This window comes from Pteronotus mesoamericanus, unplaced genomic scaffold (genome assembly GCF_021234165.1).
Source record: "Pteronotus mesoamericanus isolate MK-2021 breed Mesoamerican mustached bat unplaced genomic scaffold, CSHL_Meso_final scaffold_507, whole genome shotgun sequence".
In the NCBI taxonomy this organism is placed as follows: Eukaryota; Metazoa; Chordata; class Mammalia; order Chiroptera; family Mormoopidae; genus Pteronotus; species Pteronotus mesoamericanus.
The window spans coordinates 2,635,570-2,650,650 of NW_026555319.1; the positions used below are offsets into that span (position 1 = coordinate 2,635,570).

Sequence of the window (15,081 nt, forward strand, 5' to 3'; positions counted from 1 at the left end):
TATCCCGCCAGGACCTTGCCCAGGTGTGCAGTGTGATCAGGGCTACTCTTCGCCACACCGCAAAGGCAAAGGACTGGAATCAAGCTAAAGAAGCGTAAACGCGGACAGGTTAAACAAATGGGGGGAATGATGGCACGGCCCCCCATGGGGTGTGGCGGGCGATCTGGAGACGCTAGGGAAGGTCACCGTATGCCAACATGTAAAAGAGCTCCACAGCGTATTGCTGGGTGGCAAAGTTAAGATGCAGAAAAACATGGACTGTGTACCGTTAATAAGAAAAATCACGCAGGTGCCCCTTGTCCTGTAAACCCCTGGAACCCAAAGCCGGGCACTAAAGAGACGCCGGTCTAGCGGGTCACCTCGAACGCGCACTAGAACTCTCTGGGCAGGTGAGAGACACGCTGCAAGCTACCCGCGGAGTCGGGGAGAGGAACAACGGGCAGGCGGGAGGGCGGCTGCAGCCCACCGTTCCGACGCTGGACTACGAGCCCGGCTAAGCCTTCATGGCGCTGGCTGCGCACACGCCCCGGCTCAGAGAGCCCTGGCCCTCAGAGCGACCCTGTGTCATGGCACGGTCACCGTCACCCACATTTTACAAACAAGGAAGCTGAAGCACAGAGACGTTCGGAGGCTTGCAAAGGTCACACAGCCAGGAAGAAGCAAAGCCATGCATGAACATATTACCTGTTTCAATAATTACATTTAAAAAAATTATTCCTTGTGGGCCACAGGCCACCTTCGCTTTCTCAGGGTGATCCAGGCACCTGTCTCAGCTGTCCCAGGGTGACGCAGGCACACTGTCCGACAGCAGGGAGCACACATCAATCTCTCCACACAGATCTGTGGAAACCCCTTCTCTGACCCCTTTGGGTTTTCAGGGGACTCACATCCCCCTCTCTCCAAATGAATTCCCTTCAAAAACCCTTCCGACTCTGCTCTCGGGATGCCTGTAGGCTGCTGACGTGGAAGCAGCGTCCAAAGTTCACGCATGCCCCTGAGGGATGGCATTGCCCTCGACGGCGCGCGTGCGGGGCCTCCCACCGAACAGCCTGGTCCGCGCGTCCACCGCCCGGCGCCCCGGCCCGCTCCGCCCACATGGCGCACTGCCAGCTCGGGAGTCCGTGCCCACACTTCGCTGGAACCGCACTGCGGAGCTCGGAGCGCACGCCTTCCCATGAGAGCAGCAGCGTCTCCCAACGTCCCGTGAGGGGTTCCTCAGGCTCCTGCTCGGCGACCAGCTAAGCATTCGTTCAGATTCACACGTTTCCTCAACAAGCTCACAGAAAAGGCACAGCCTCCAAAAGGAAGGCTGCTCGGCCCCTCCCATTCCACCAGGACCACGCAGGGGAGGCTCAGCCACTCCCAGGAGACCCGCCTGCAGGGCCAGAGGACAGAACCCTTCTGAGAGAGGGTGTGACGGGAGTGAGGGGAGGAGGGAGCTGAGGCCCCTCAACTGGGTGCTGTGCCTGGGGCCAGGCAGCCAGGGACAGGGGACAGACAGGCAAGATGCTGTTGGTTCCCGGCTTCACACACGGCGCTGAATTTACCAGCAGGATCCTGTTAACAGTGCACCTGCCCTGCACCAACCCCTCTTCCTCCCAGCAGACAAGCCTCTGGTTGCAGGGAAAGGAGACGTTTTACCGGGTGACTTGCAAAACGTCCGGGGATGCTAATAAAGGCCCGCTCTCCCCGCCTCGGGCAAGCCCATCTGGTTAGTGATGGATTAGAGTATCTCCCGCAGTCCCTTGGTCCCTCAATGGGGACAGCTCTGCCGCGCTGTGTCCAGCAGGGCCTGGCGGGGCCTTGAGTGTGCTCCCACCAAGGGGACTGCCTTACAAAGCTCCGTCTCTCCCACGCAGCCCATTCTGGGAGTCGGCCTGGGCTCAAGGTCAGCAGGCCCTGCTACCTGCCAGCTGGGGGGCCTGGCGCAAGCCACCTCGCCCCCCCCACCCCACTTTCCTCACCTGCAAATGAAGGTAACAATAGTCCCCACCATGGAATGCACCCAGCACAACGGCTGGCTCGATTATCGTCCCTGCTTTCAGGAGGGGCACCAGGGATGAGCCCAGCCGGAGGCTGCCACCGCTACCTGATCTCAGTCACATCTGACTTGTCCAGCTTCTGCAGCTCCAGCTTGGCAGCCTCCAGGATGGGCATGACCTCGGCAAGGGCCGTCTCGGCCTCGGCCTTCTCCACGGCGATGATCTTGTTCTGCTCCTCAATCTCTATGGCTTTTTCCTCCGCGAGCTTCTTCTTTTCCTCCGCTGTGCAGGGAGGGGGGTCAGTGAGGCTGCTGGGAGAGCACAGGGCAGACCACCACCGTGGGGCCCAGCAGTGTGTGGCCCTCGGTGTCCTTGCTGGGCCCCAGGGGGTCTAAGGCGCTCTGGCCAATGTGGTGGCCTCAAGCCTCCGCTAGGACAGGAGTCCTTACGGTACCCAGGGGTCTCCAACCAGGACTGTTGCCTGGACTGGGACTTTCGCGCCTGTGTCGCGTCCACTCCGTCCCACGCGCTACCCCTCCCCGGCCCGGGCCTGCCGGGCCAGTGCTCGCTGAGGACACCAGGCTGCCCGCCGCGCTCCTGGCTCACTGGGATCTCTGCATCTCCGTCACCTTTTCCTATGTGTGTTCAGGCCAGCTCGAAGAGCCACCCCCCGCTCAGCAGCCTGCCCCCTGCTCCTCCCAACCTCATCGCTCTGTTCGTTTGCATCATGACACTCATCATGACCTGCAGTGTCATCCCCTCATGGGCTCGCCGGCTCCGCTCACTAGGATGTGAGCATCTCCCAAGGGCTGTGACTCCGAATCGAGCCAGCCGTTGTGCTGGGTGCGTTCCATGGTGGCGACTATTGTTACCTTCATTTGCAGGTGAGGAAAGTGGGGCGGGGGGGGGGGGGGCAGGGTGGCTTGCCCCAGGCCCCCCAGCTGGCAGGTAGCAGGGCCTGCTGACCGTGAGCCCAGAACCCTACTCCAAAGCTCAGAACCAGGCTCAGCTCACAGGAGGTATACTGGGGTGAAGAATGTTCCCCCAAAACTCAAGTCCACCCAGAACCTCAGGATCTTGCCTTACTTGGAAAGAGTGTCTTTGAAGATATAATTAGTTAACATAAGGTCATTGAGGGTGGGCCCCAAATCCAATGACTGTGTACTTCTAAAAAGGCTGCGTGAGGACACAGAGACACAGAGGGAAGAGGGAAGGTCACATGATGATGGAGGCAGCGGCTGGGTGACGCGTCGACAGGCCGAAGGACGCCCAGCGCTGCTGGCTGCGCCAGAGGCTGGAGAGATGAGGCAGGAGTCCCCCCAAGCTTGCGGTGAAGCCCAACCCTGCCAACACCTCCCTTTCAGACCTCCAGCCTCCGCAGCTTGAGGGAGTATGTGTGTGTTTTCTTCTCAGCCACCCAGTTTGTGGTGCTTTGCTATGGCAGCCTCAGAATAAATTCAGTAGGTTTTCAATAAACGTATACTGAGTTCACCAGCGTCTCCCAATGGGGCATTCTCTGGGGGTTAATTTTCGCAGCCAACAAGCCGACACGGATGGAGTGTCTACAGTGGAAAGGGACGACCTCTGCACTCCCATCGAATCCTTAAGCCACCAGCCCTGGGTCCTGCATATGGCCGGTCTCCAAGGTCACTAAGGGGGGCTGACCCTAACTCAGGAAAAAATGGCAATCGAAGGGTCCAACAGTGTCGCCAACACCCCCCCCACCCCCGCCCCCAGGGGAGGGAGCCCTGTCCTGCCGCCTGGGGTGGCCCACTCGCCTGTGGCTGTGTTGGAGGCAATCTCGTCCAGCAGGGCCTCACAGGCAGCCGACTTCTCGGCCAGCACGATCTTCTGCTCGGCCAGCTTCTGGTTCAGCTCGTCGAGCTGGATGGTGGCCTCCTTCAGCTTGTCCAGCCCCCCCTCCAGACGCTTGCACTGGGCTGGGGAAGGAGAACGCCGGCGTCCGGCACCTCGGCGGGCACTGGGCTGGCTCGCCGGCCGGGCGGTCTGGCGGCCACGCCACAGCTCCCCCGCGTGGGATCACCGGGAAAAATGCCCCTCCTGAGATGCCAGGCGCCTCGTGGCACCTCCGGTGCCGCACGCGATGGCGTCAGCCATAATGAACTTCTTTCTGAAGACAGCCCTTCACTTGCACAAGAGCCAGAGCATTTTTAAAAAGCATTTTCCAACAAAAAGGTATGAAAGGATTTAAACCAGAATTTAGATAGAGATCACCTCTAAGCTAAAATTTTAGAAGCGATTTTAAAATTTCCTTCAGTGTTTCCGATTATATTTTTAATCTTTCTACAACATGTACATTACTTTTAGAACTTTCTTAGAGGCCATTATTTTTTGAATAAAAATTAATAAAAGCATTTTCCAAGAGAGCACAGGGCTCCCAATCAAAACACCTCTAATGTGATGAAAATTTGAGCTAAGAAAGTTCTCAGCCCAACACAGAAAAATAAAAACAAGGGCCATGCAGCACGCCGCCCCCCCCGCCCCGCCCAAGGCGAAATCTAAACTGTGCTCTGCTTTGCCTCAGTCCCGAGGGGCTTGGCCTCACTAAGGAACATCTGCTTAAAGGAAAGGCTGGCCTTCAGACTGTCAGAGACGATAGCAATGTCCGCTGCCCACCCGTTCCCGAGCCTCACCTATGTTATACTGCGTTTTCTCATCCAGTAATTTTGAGTACGTGCTGATAAAATCCAGGTAGTTCTTAGGAGTTACGTAGTTGCTGCGCCTCAGCTTCTGCAGAAACTGTTTGCTGAATTCGCCCACGGATTCGTGGACGGAAACCACATGTTCCACCAGGTCTTCGATATTTTCTGGTGGGATCATCGGGTTACTCCCTAAAGAAGAAGGAATGGGAAACGTGCCTCGAAAAGAAAAGGGCAGCCCCTCAAAAAGTCACCAAATTCCCCCGGGACCCAACAATCCCATTCCTGGGTAGGCACCCAAACAAATGGGAAAGGAACACAGGCAGCCTCTTGTCCGCCGCCATCCGCAGCGGTGCGCTTCGCAAGAGCGAGAGGAAGGGGCCGAGAGTCCATCGACAGATGAAAGACAAGCACAACGTGGCCCCTCCACACACCAGACAGCCATCCGGCCTCAAAGAGGAAGGAACGCCAGACACAGGCCACACCTGGGCCAGCCTCAAAGCCACACTGAAAAAAAGCAGCCAGGCACAAGAGGGCCCGCGCCACAACCTGGTGCACATGGGACATCTAGGGTGGGCTCACTCACAGACAGGCAGGGGCTAGCGGCTGGCTCCTGGGAGCTGGGGAGGCGACGGGGACAGGGAGGGGGCTGAACACACGCAGCGTCTGTGTTACAAGAGGGCAAAGCTCTGGACGTGGACGGTGGCAGCGGCTGCGCAGCCCTGTGAATGTACCTTAGGCCGCTGAATTGTGCACTTGAAAATAATTAAAATGGCAAATTTTGTGTTATGTATTTTATCATAAAAATGATACAGAAATGTTTTGAAAACAAAAGGCAACAGTCACTTGCTGGTGGCATCTCTGGACCACAGTACTGATCCATGCTCTGAAGTTTTCTCTGAGAACACGGGAAATTCTCCCCCTTTCTTAGCCCCTTCCCCCCAGAATTGCATTCTCCCTGTATAGGGGAACTGATTACTTATTGAATATGTATTTATAAGGGTGACACTATTTATAAGGTCAGTCAGTGTCATAAATCTGCCCGAGTTAAAGATCGTATTTCCCTAAAGATAAATTAACTTGCTTTCTTATTTCAAAGAGTAAAGTAAATCAAAGCGTAAGGTGTTTGAAACTTTAGAGCAAATTTAGTGCTGACTGATAAGTGATTTATTGAAAGGCCCTTTAGGCGCCCTTTGGGCCAGGGGCCAGCACACGGATATTTAGGCCTCGTGGGTCACACAGTCTCTGTTGCAATTACTCAGCTTTGTGGCTGTAGCATAAAAGCGGCCATAGATAGTACGTTTATTAGCACGTGAGTCTGTATTCCAATAAAACTTTATTAACCAAAACAAGCAGTGGGCTGCATTTGGCCCACAGGCCATGGCTTGCCAACTCCTGCTTTGGATGGTACCTAGCCAACCGTTATCCTAAGTCATCCTGGAAGTTCCCTGAAATCTGTTTGAGCTAAAACACAGTATAAACCAAAAACACACTAACACACTAAGAACCATTGACGGTCACGGAGGTTAGCAGTGCCGGAATCTACCGGGCCAGAATTCAGAGCCGGGAGAGTGAAAACAAACTGCTTTGTTCTACCATCAACGCGGCCCCCCCATTAGTTGTCGCTCACCCAAAAATGACTTGGCGACGGCATGCAGGGCCTGGGGCGGCCAGGGCATGAACCAGTCGATGCCAGTGTTATTCACGAGACCTTGAACACAGAGGGGAATGGAACGGATGATCACTCTGCAGCCTGAGACGCTCCACATGGACCCCACCTTTGCTGCCCCGCAAACTGCTGACTGAGCTGGCTGTGTCCAGGGAGACTCGTCAGAAGCAGGTTTCTCAGCCTCAGCGCCTCCCACGTTTGCGCAACATGACCCTCAGTCTGGGGCCACCTGCGCACGGCAGCGTACCCGGCAGCACCCCGGCCTCTATCAACTAGACAGCAGCACAACGCTCGCCAGCCCGCCCTGGACAACCGGAAGTGCCCCCAGGGTGCCGCACTGCCCGCAAGGCTGGCACAATCCTCCCAGGCGGGAGAGAGCGGGGGTGGCCCTCGCTCTCGGGACTGTGAGCACTTCCGCACGCCACAAGGACAGCACCGCCCGTGCCCAATGCGAGGGCCTGCGGCAGCTGGGAGGGGCGGGCTCATCCTGCACGGCAGAGTCGGAGCCTCTGCCTGGCGTGTTTTACTCAGCTGGGGGAGCCGCCAAGGCGCGCTTCACCCTCCAAGGCACACGCCCTGCTGCAGGGGGCCCGGATGTGCGAGCTCGGCTAAGGGTACCTGGGAAGTTCCTGCACCAGGTCCTCAGGGTGTCCCCCACAGGCGACATGCCCAGGACGATGTGCAGGTTATCTGCGCTCTTGTTCACGAAGTACTGCCACACAGACTCCTTGGCCAGGCCCGTCCCTTGCTTCAACGCTTCTTGTCCGATCTGACTGAGGATTGACTCCTTCTCCTCTTCTGGGAAAAGTGCAGGCACAATTCCTGGAACAGAGTCAGGCGGCATCTCCTGAGTCTCGGGTTATTGCCATCCCCCAGGCACTGAGAAGACAGAAGCAGCGCCACAAGAAGAGCCCCAAGAGCGGGCCTGGGGCCCCAGCTTGGACGCCCCAGGCTCGCCGGCTCTGAGTCTCCATCTCTTCGCCTGTGAGGGGGACAGACACAGGCCCCTGCTCACCTGGGAGGGCCATCATGAGCATCAAAGCAGGCGTTCGCAACCGGGGGCCCTTTTGCCCCCTCAAAGACACTTGGCAATGTCTGAAGACATCTTTGTCTGTCACGATTTATGTGTCGGGGTTGTTAACGGCCTACCTCACTCGGCCGCACTGTTCCCCTAGCCAGCTCCACTCACCGGTGACAGCCTAAATCACGGCCTCTTCTATAGGGAGGAAGTGCCTAAAGGGTGTACCGGTCTCAAATGGAACAGTCGAGGGCGGGGCATGGAAAGCCAACCCCGCCCAGCGCTCCGGCCTCCGGTACCTGAGGTCAGCATGTTGTTGATGAGCTCCAGGAAGCCCTCCTCAGCCACGTGGGCGTCTGTGAACAGGAAGATCATCTTTTTGTTCTCAATGCCAAGCTTCAGATAAAGGCTCTTTAGGTCTTCCCGGAAATTGTTCTCAGAGTAGCCTCGGCTCAGGAGGATCTCAAACACCTGCTGACACAGAGGAGGGATCGTGTGAGACAACTGGGCGGGGCGGGGACTGCTCCACGAAGCCGTGTGTGCGCGTTTGTAGGGCCCGCAGGCTGCACAGCGGCTGAGGGGAACAGGTGAGAGCAGAACCGGGCGACCCAGGCCATTTGCACAAAAGACTATTGAGTGAGAAATGCAGGGCAAAGGAAACCGCGATGTCCTTTTTGCCAAACAGCCGGGACAGACGATGGGAGTCTGCGCGTGGTGGAGCACAGGTGTGTCCACAGGGGCTTATGGGAGCGTGGGAAGGGGGCGGGGGTTGGAAAGGCACCTTCAGTTGTTAAATGAGTTATCTGAGCTACAGGGAGGAGAGGCAGGTGGGACACGAGGCGGCGAGGACGGGAGCAGAGGGCACCCAAGGAGGAGGGACAGCGCACAGAGGCATAGCCCGGCCAGGCGCGTGCCCACAGGTGTGAGTTCATTCACAGTCAGATTAGCTGTGGGAGGATGTGGGGAAAACCGAACATGAAGCTGTTGTAAATCCTTCCATTTAAGACTCCTCCTCTGGCTGGTGTGGCTCCGTGGACTGAGTGCTGGTCTGCGAACCCAAGGTCTGCCAGTTCGATTCCCAGCCTGGGCTCAGGCCTGGGTTGTGGGCCAGCTCCCCAGTAAGGGATGAGGGAGAGTCACCCCCACATGGATGTTTCTCCCTCTCTCTTTCTCCCTCCCTTTCCCTCTCTTATAAAAAACAAATAAAATCTTTAAAAAATTCTTTAAAAATCCTATTCCACATGAAACAGATATATAGGTTTTTCCAATATTTTAACTGAATCTACCTGACGTAATGGGCGTCCGCTAGCCTCGCTGGTGCGGTCATCTCACCGTGTATGCAAGTTGAACCTGCACCTAAGACTCATAGAGTGATGTGCGCCCATGACATTCCCGTAAACCCGGGAAACATGCTGTCACGTCTGCTTGAGGCCTATTTCTAACAGTTACAGATGAAGTTAAGTCTTTCGCCTTCCCCCTGACACTCCACCCCCAGGCCTTTTTTATTTCCTCCCCAAGAAAGCAGACTCCACCACGAACTTAGGTCCCAACTTCTGAATGTGAAATCTGGCACCGCATGTCAAAAATTTTTTAAAAGCTCATACCCTTTACCAATTTTCCAATTTCTAAGAAAAGAATCACCACGGGGAAAAAATGATTACTGTGCAAAGATATATGAACAAAGATGTTTGCCACGGCATATAAAACAAGAAAATATAAAGTATAAAATATAAAACAAGACAATACATAAAATTATTCACATAATTTTACAGGAGAGGTGCAGAACAGGGAAGTTGATCGAGACAGGAAGTAGGCGAGTGGTCCCTTAGGGCTGCGGGTGCAGGAAGGCAGGGGTAAGAGCGAAGGGCATGGGACTTCTCTGTGGGGTGATGCGAATGTGCTGAAATAGACTGTGGTGATGGTAGCCCGTATCTGTGGACCTACCGAGCGCGGACTGGCACGCTTCCAGTGGGCAAGCTGCAGGGCCTGTGCACTGTACCACCACACAGCTGCTTTTTAAAAGGCGACTCCAAGCGCGGCCTGGCCCTGGGTGTGCGGAAACGGCAGCCCGCCAACTGCAGGCCTGAGGCTGGGCCCTTGGGGCCTGGCCCTCCCCATCTGAGGGCTCGTGTTTGACTTCGACACTCGGCACAGCCTCCGTTCCAAAAACAATACAAGAACTTGCTGCTCCAACGAACAGTTAGAGTAGCATTGAGCCCCCACACACCCCCGCTCCACACCCTGTGAGAACACCAGGTTACACTCGGTCATGGATCGTCCCAACACCGCGTGAAGTGCCAGCTGCAGAAATATGCACACCAAACCTGTGTCTGGGACGGGGCCCACCTCGTAGCCAGCTGTGAAGGCGGCCAGCCTGGCCAGGGACTGCTTCCCGGAGCCCCCGACGCCCACCAGCAGGGCATGGCCGCGGTCCATGCGGATGACACGGTGCACGCGTGTCAGGTGCTCCAGGGCATCGTCAAAGAGGACCAGGTTCATCCTGGTGTTGCTCTCGTTGTACTCCTCCAGAATTTCCTGAATTTAAAAAATTTCAGGTAATGGGGAAAATCCAAGAAAAAAACAAGTAAACTATTAAAGTAAACAAATAAATAAAAATGTAACAATTTCCGAGAGTCCCTGGGTTTTTAGGGGAAGACCCTGCCCTTTTGTCCAAGAGGGATGAAGAGGGAGGGGAGCTGCTGCTCAGCGCCCACAGCAGCTAAAATGACGAAACTGTCTGGGTCTGAGGGCCTAAGTCCAGCATTCGGGACCGAGGCCCCCAGCTGCGGCCTGCGGTCAGCCGGCAGCGAGCCAACGCTGACTGGATGGCTGCAAGGCTCCACTCGTGAATCGAGGTGACAATGACTAACAGAGCCAGGTGAGGGGCCCCTAAACCTGGCTGTGCCCCGGAACCTGGGCCCCTCCTTGGGCTCAATGAGGGGGTGCCTGTGAGCCCCAGGGTCCCCATGTTGCTGCCCCATGCCACCGCGGGACCTGGAGCCCCGGGGTTAGACACGAGCCCGCGTTCCGAACCTGAGGGAGGCCCAGGGGCTCCTCCGAGCTCCTCCTCCCGGGTACCCCGCGATGCCCAGCCCCCCGAAGGGCGAGCCCCAGCCACACCTGGAACAGGGCCTTGGCCGCCTCGTAATCTTGGATGTCTTCATAGATGCGCGTTTCTTCCTCGTGCAGGGCCATCCGGAAGTCTCCGAACAGGATGGGGTCCCTCATCACCACCTCCACATCGTCGCGGAAATGCTCCCCAACCAGGTCTCTTATGTGGTCTTGCACCTGACGGTAGAAGAGGCATGGGTTGGCATTTGTCAGGAAAAAAGCATATGCTTCGATCATCTGGTTTGTGTTCAATTTTTTTCTTCCCAGTTGCTACAAGGTACTTAATAATCCACCCTCCTTTACGGGCTAGCTTTTATTTTTAATGTCTATTTACTGTATTAAAAATACATTGGGCTTTTAATACTCTTTTTTTCACTCAGAAAAGAACTCTGCAGTTAGAGTTTACATTCGCGGAGTTGGTTTTGCGGGACTGACCAGCTGCTTGTCTGCTTCATTGACTAGCCGGTCGTGGAAGACCCTCAGACACTCGTTCCTCCAGACTCGCACCATCTGGGCCACTGTCTGGAACCTGCGTGATGGAAGGGGCGAGGTCAGCCTGGGCGCCGCCTAGAGAAGAGAGAGCTCAATGCTCTCATTCGCTGGAGATTCCCAGGGTGCGGAAGAGGACAATGTGTCAATGGTCCTTCCCCACGGTCTTGCATTAATGAAGTTTAATGGAAGCTAACAAATGCAAGGTCAAGACCACTAAGTCACCATCTACAACCCATCCTGAGGCAGGGAAGAAAAAGGACGTATCTACAAATGACATACACAACGTAAAATGAGCGCTCGACACTGCTCCTACTTGTTGGAACACATGAACTTAAAGTCTGCACCAGGGCCACTAGCAGCTCCTCCTAAGGACCAGCTCCATCCGGCCCCAGATCTGGAACTTTTGCTGGTTCCTGGCAAAGAGCCCTCACTCCACCCTAAACACCAGGAGCCCAAACTGCCATTCCAGCCCTTCACGGCACCCGAGAGTCAGTGTGGGGGTAGGGAGGCCTTAACCCATTTGTATGACGTGGACTCATAATGGGAACCTGTGCTGGCAAACCTGCATAGACTGAAGTACACGTTACTGCAAATGTGTGAGTCAGTCCAGTTTTAAAGAGAAAATTTGTATACCCAGACTTAAATCCCTTCTGTCCTCAGTGCTTCCTTCTCACAGAGACACACAGAACAACCAATCTGAACAATTCAGCCTCACGAGCAGAAAGCGCCACACGGTCAAATGCAGACGTTAGGACTAAGAACCAGAGGGCAGCACGGCAGTCCCACTGGGGGACAAGCCTGGCCACCTGGCCACACAGCCAGACCTCTGCCGCTCTTGTCCCACCTGCTGTCAGCTCGGGGCTTACAAGGCCGCAGGCTTAAGCCAAGCATTTAACTCTTTTCTTCGTTTAACGGAAACAGAGATATTGGGCAATTCATTGAGACACTGAATGGCAGAATTCATCGGTACATCCCCTGTTTTAAATGAGTGAGAAAGGCCACTGCTACAGGGCACATCTTTGTGACACAGAGCAAACTCACCGCTCGGGGTTGGTGAGGACCAGCCCATGAAACACTCGCGAGAGATCGCGCAGGTTGAAGATATAGTGAAACTTGGACGGGGTGGGGGGCAGGTCCTGCACAATGTCCATGTAAAGTGCCAACGTGCAGCGTGTCAGCTGGTCACTCATGGCCACGATGCTCTCGTGAAACACCTGAAACATGAAAAAGCCCCGCAAATGCCAATCACTGGAGGAACAGAGAAGCAAACCGCAGCCCCTCCCTACAGCGGACTGTGACTCAGCCTTGCAAGGGACCCAGCCCAGACACCTGCTGCTGCACCGCCGCTGAGCCCTGGGAACACGGTGCTCAGCGAGGGAAGCCATACATGCTGTATGATTTCATTCATGGGAAATGCCCAGGTGAGGAAAATCCACAGGGACAGGAAGCAGGCAAGTGGCGGCCAGGGGCCGGGGAGGCGGTGGAATGACCGCCTCTGGGGTCACGCACATGCCGTGGAACTGAACGGGGCAATGATTGTGAACCACAGTGAGTGGACTAAATGCCACTTAACTATATACCTTAAAGTGGTTACAAGAACTCACCTTATGTGAGTTTTACCATAATTTTTTAAGAGAAGACAAAAATTACTGAAAGAAAAACTCATCATCGGACCCGCTTCCGTTCCCCTGGATTTTCACACTGACAGGTCAACGGGACGTGAACCGGCTCTCAGGCTGTGTTTTGCTGATGCTGACCTCACGTTTGAGCGCAAATGCCTTAGGGTGGGGCCTGAACAGGCCGGTGCCCAGAGGCCTGCTGGCCCCCTGGCCAGCCCACACCTTTGCTGCTCCTGCCCGGCCCCTGAAGACCTGGAGGGCACCCCCCCGCCCTTCAGAAGGAAAAGGCCAGGAACAGAAGGTCATTACCTAAAGGAATGGGCTCTTTTGCGGGGCCAAGTATTTCCTAGTAACAAGAGCAACCACTGGCGCCTAACGGGCACCTGCTGTGGGCTGGGCCCGGGGCCACGCACACTTAGCAAGCACTCTGCCCTGCGCTCTTGCAGCACCCAGGTGGGCGGTGCCACCTTTCAGCCCTGGTCCGGGGGGAAGGGGCCTCGGGCAGCTCAAGTGGCTCGCCCAAGGAGCCACGTGGGGACTGACTCCGCCATCCCAATCCCTCGCTGATTCACTCCAGTTACAGCTGTGACTCCAGGTGGCACTGTAACTCAGGGCCTCGTCATGACTCCTGCGGGAACCGGGCACTTCTGCCTCTGGGCCCCTTTCTTCATAAAAACATATTGGCTTATATTGTATGACTGTGCGGGTATAAAGGTGAATATAATTTAGGTTGGATTACATTCATTTTTTACTCCTGGTTTTTTCACAGACCCCTACAAGCACCGTGGGCGGCGGGCATTGTGCACACTGTGCCCAGTGAATTAGTCAGCCGTCAGACATTTCTACCCAACACAAGTCCCCGGTTAGTTAGACTGCTCATTAAAACCAATTACCGAGGTATGGCCTTTCAGGATGGAGAAATAAATTAAGTGCAAAGATGCCTCTGAAGGAAACGGAACATTGAAGACACTGAACAGTGAAATAAACCTCAGGTCCACTTCGTTGCGGCCGCCCCCGGCTTTTCCCATTGCAGCAAGAAAGCCAAGGTCTCGAATGCTCTTACAGTTCAGCTCCTTCCCGCGGTCGTATAAGTAGCCTTTCTCCAGCAGCAGCTTCAGCAAGGCGATGGGCTGCTGCGTGCCATATTCATCCACCTCGGTTGTTCACAGAGAAGAAGGAAGGGTCACTGTCAGAAAGCAGGGCCGGCAGTGCCTTTGCGCACCGTCACGGCCCCCACTCCCTCAGACCGCCCTGGGTGCCCTGTCGTGGTCTTCTCTAAAGTCTGCAATTGTCCATTCATTTGCACTTATCTCCCTCACTAGCCTGTAGGCTCCACGAGGGCAGGGGCTGCAGGTGCTTTGCTCATCACTGCACAGCACCAGTGCCACAGGAGATGCTCAGTCAGTAAATGTTAATTGGAAGGATGGATAAATGGGTGTGTGGATGGATAGATGGATGGATGGATGATGGATGGAAGATGGATGATGGATGGATGGATGATGGATGGATGATGGACGGATGGAAGATGGATGGATGGATGATGGACGGATGGAAGATGGATGGATGGATGATGGACGGATGGATGATGGATGGACAATGGATAGATGGAAGATGGATGGATGGATGATGGATGATGGACGGATGGAAGATGGATGATGGATGATGGATGGATGGATGATGGATGGACAATGGATACATGGAAGATGGATGGATGGATGATGGATGATGGACGGATGGAAGATGGATGATGGATGATGGATGGATGGATGATGGATGGATGGATGATGGATGGATGGATGGAGGATGGAGGATGGAGGATGGATGATGGATGGATGGATGGATGGATGGATGATGGATGGATGGAGGATGGATGGATGATGGATGGATGGATGGATGATGGATGGATGATGGATGGATGGATGGATGGATGGATGATGGATGGATGGAGGATGGATGGATGGATGATGGATGGATGGATGGAGGATGGAGGATGGAGGATGGATGGATGGATGGATGATGGATGGATGGATGATGGATGGATGGATGGAGGATGGAGGATGGATGATGGATGGATGATGGATGGATGATGGATGGATGGATGGATGGATGGATGATGGAAGATGGATGGATGGATGATGGATGGATGGATGGAGGATGGAGGATGGATGATGGATGGATGGATGGATGATGGATGGATGGATGGATGGATGGATGATGGATGGATGGATGGATGGATGATGGATGGATGGATGGATGGATGGAGGATGGATGATGGATGGATGGATGGATGATGGATGGATGGATGATGGATGGATGGATGGAGGATGGAGGATGGATGATGGATGGATGGATGGATGATGGATGGATGGATGGATGGATGGATGATGGAAGATGGATGGATGGATGATGGATGGAAGATGGATGGAAGATGAATGCATGGATGGATGGATGATGGATGGATGGATGACAGATGCATGGATGGATGATGGATGGATGATGGATGGATGGAAGATGGATGGATGGATGGATG

The 15,081-nt window shown here is 55.0% G+C and overlaps 1 protein-coding gene across 1 annotated transcript in view; it reads right to left on the reverse strand.

Moving 5' to 3' along the window:
- The window catches only part of DNAH10 (dynein axonemal heavy chain 10), a 98,105-nt gene that overhangs the window by 21,755 nt on the left and 61,269 nt on the right, over positions 1 to 15,081 (reverse strand). Inside the window, exons 48-58 of the mRNA XM_054594013.1 lie at positions 13,445 to 13,705; positions 11,974 to 12,146; positions 10,876 to 10,969; positions 10,450 to 10,617; positions 9,676 to 9,864; positions 7,629 to 7,800; positions 6,930 to 7,133; positions 6,273 to 6,353; positions 4,637 to 4,834; positions 3,761 to 3,922; positions 2,090 to 2,264 (exon numbers count right to left, since the gene is read on the reverse strand). Of these exons, the coding sequence (XP_054449988.1) occupies positions 2,090 to 2,264; positions 3,761 to 3,922; positions 4,637 to 4,834; positions 6,273 to 6,353; positions 6,930 to 7,133; positions 7,629 to 7,800; positions 9,676 to 9,864; positions 10,450 to 10,617; positions 10,876 to 10,969; positions 11,974 to 12,146; positions 13,445 to 13,705 (1,877 nt within the window). The remainder of the gene's footprint in view (positions 1 to 2,089; positions 2,265 to 3,760; positions 3,923 to 4,636; positions 4,835 to 6,272; positions 6,354 to 6,929; positions 7,134 to 7,628; positions 7,801 to 9,675; positions 9,865 to 10,449; positions 10,618 to 10,875; positions 10,970 to 11,973; positions 12,147 to 13,444; positions 13,706 to 15,081) is intronic.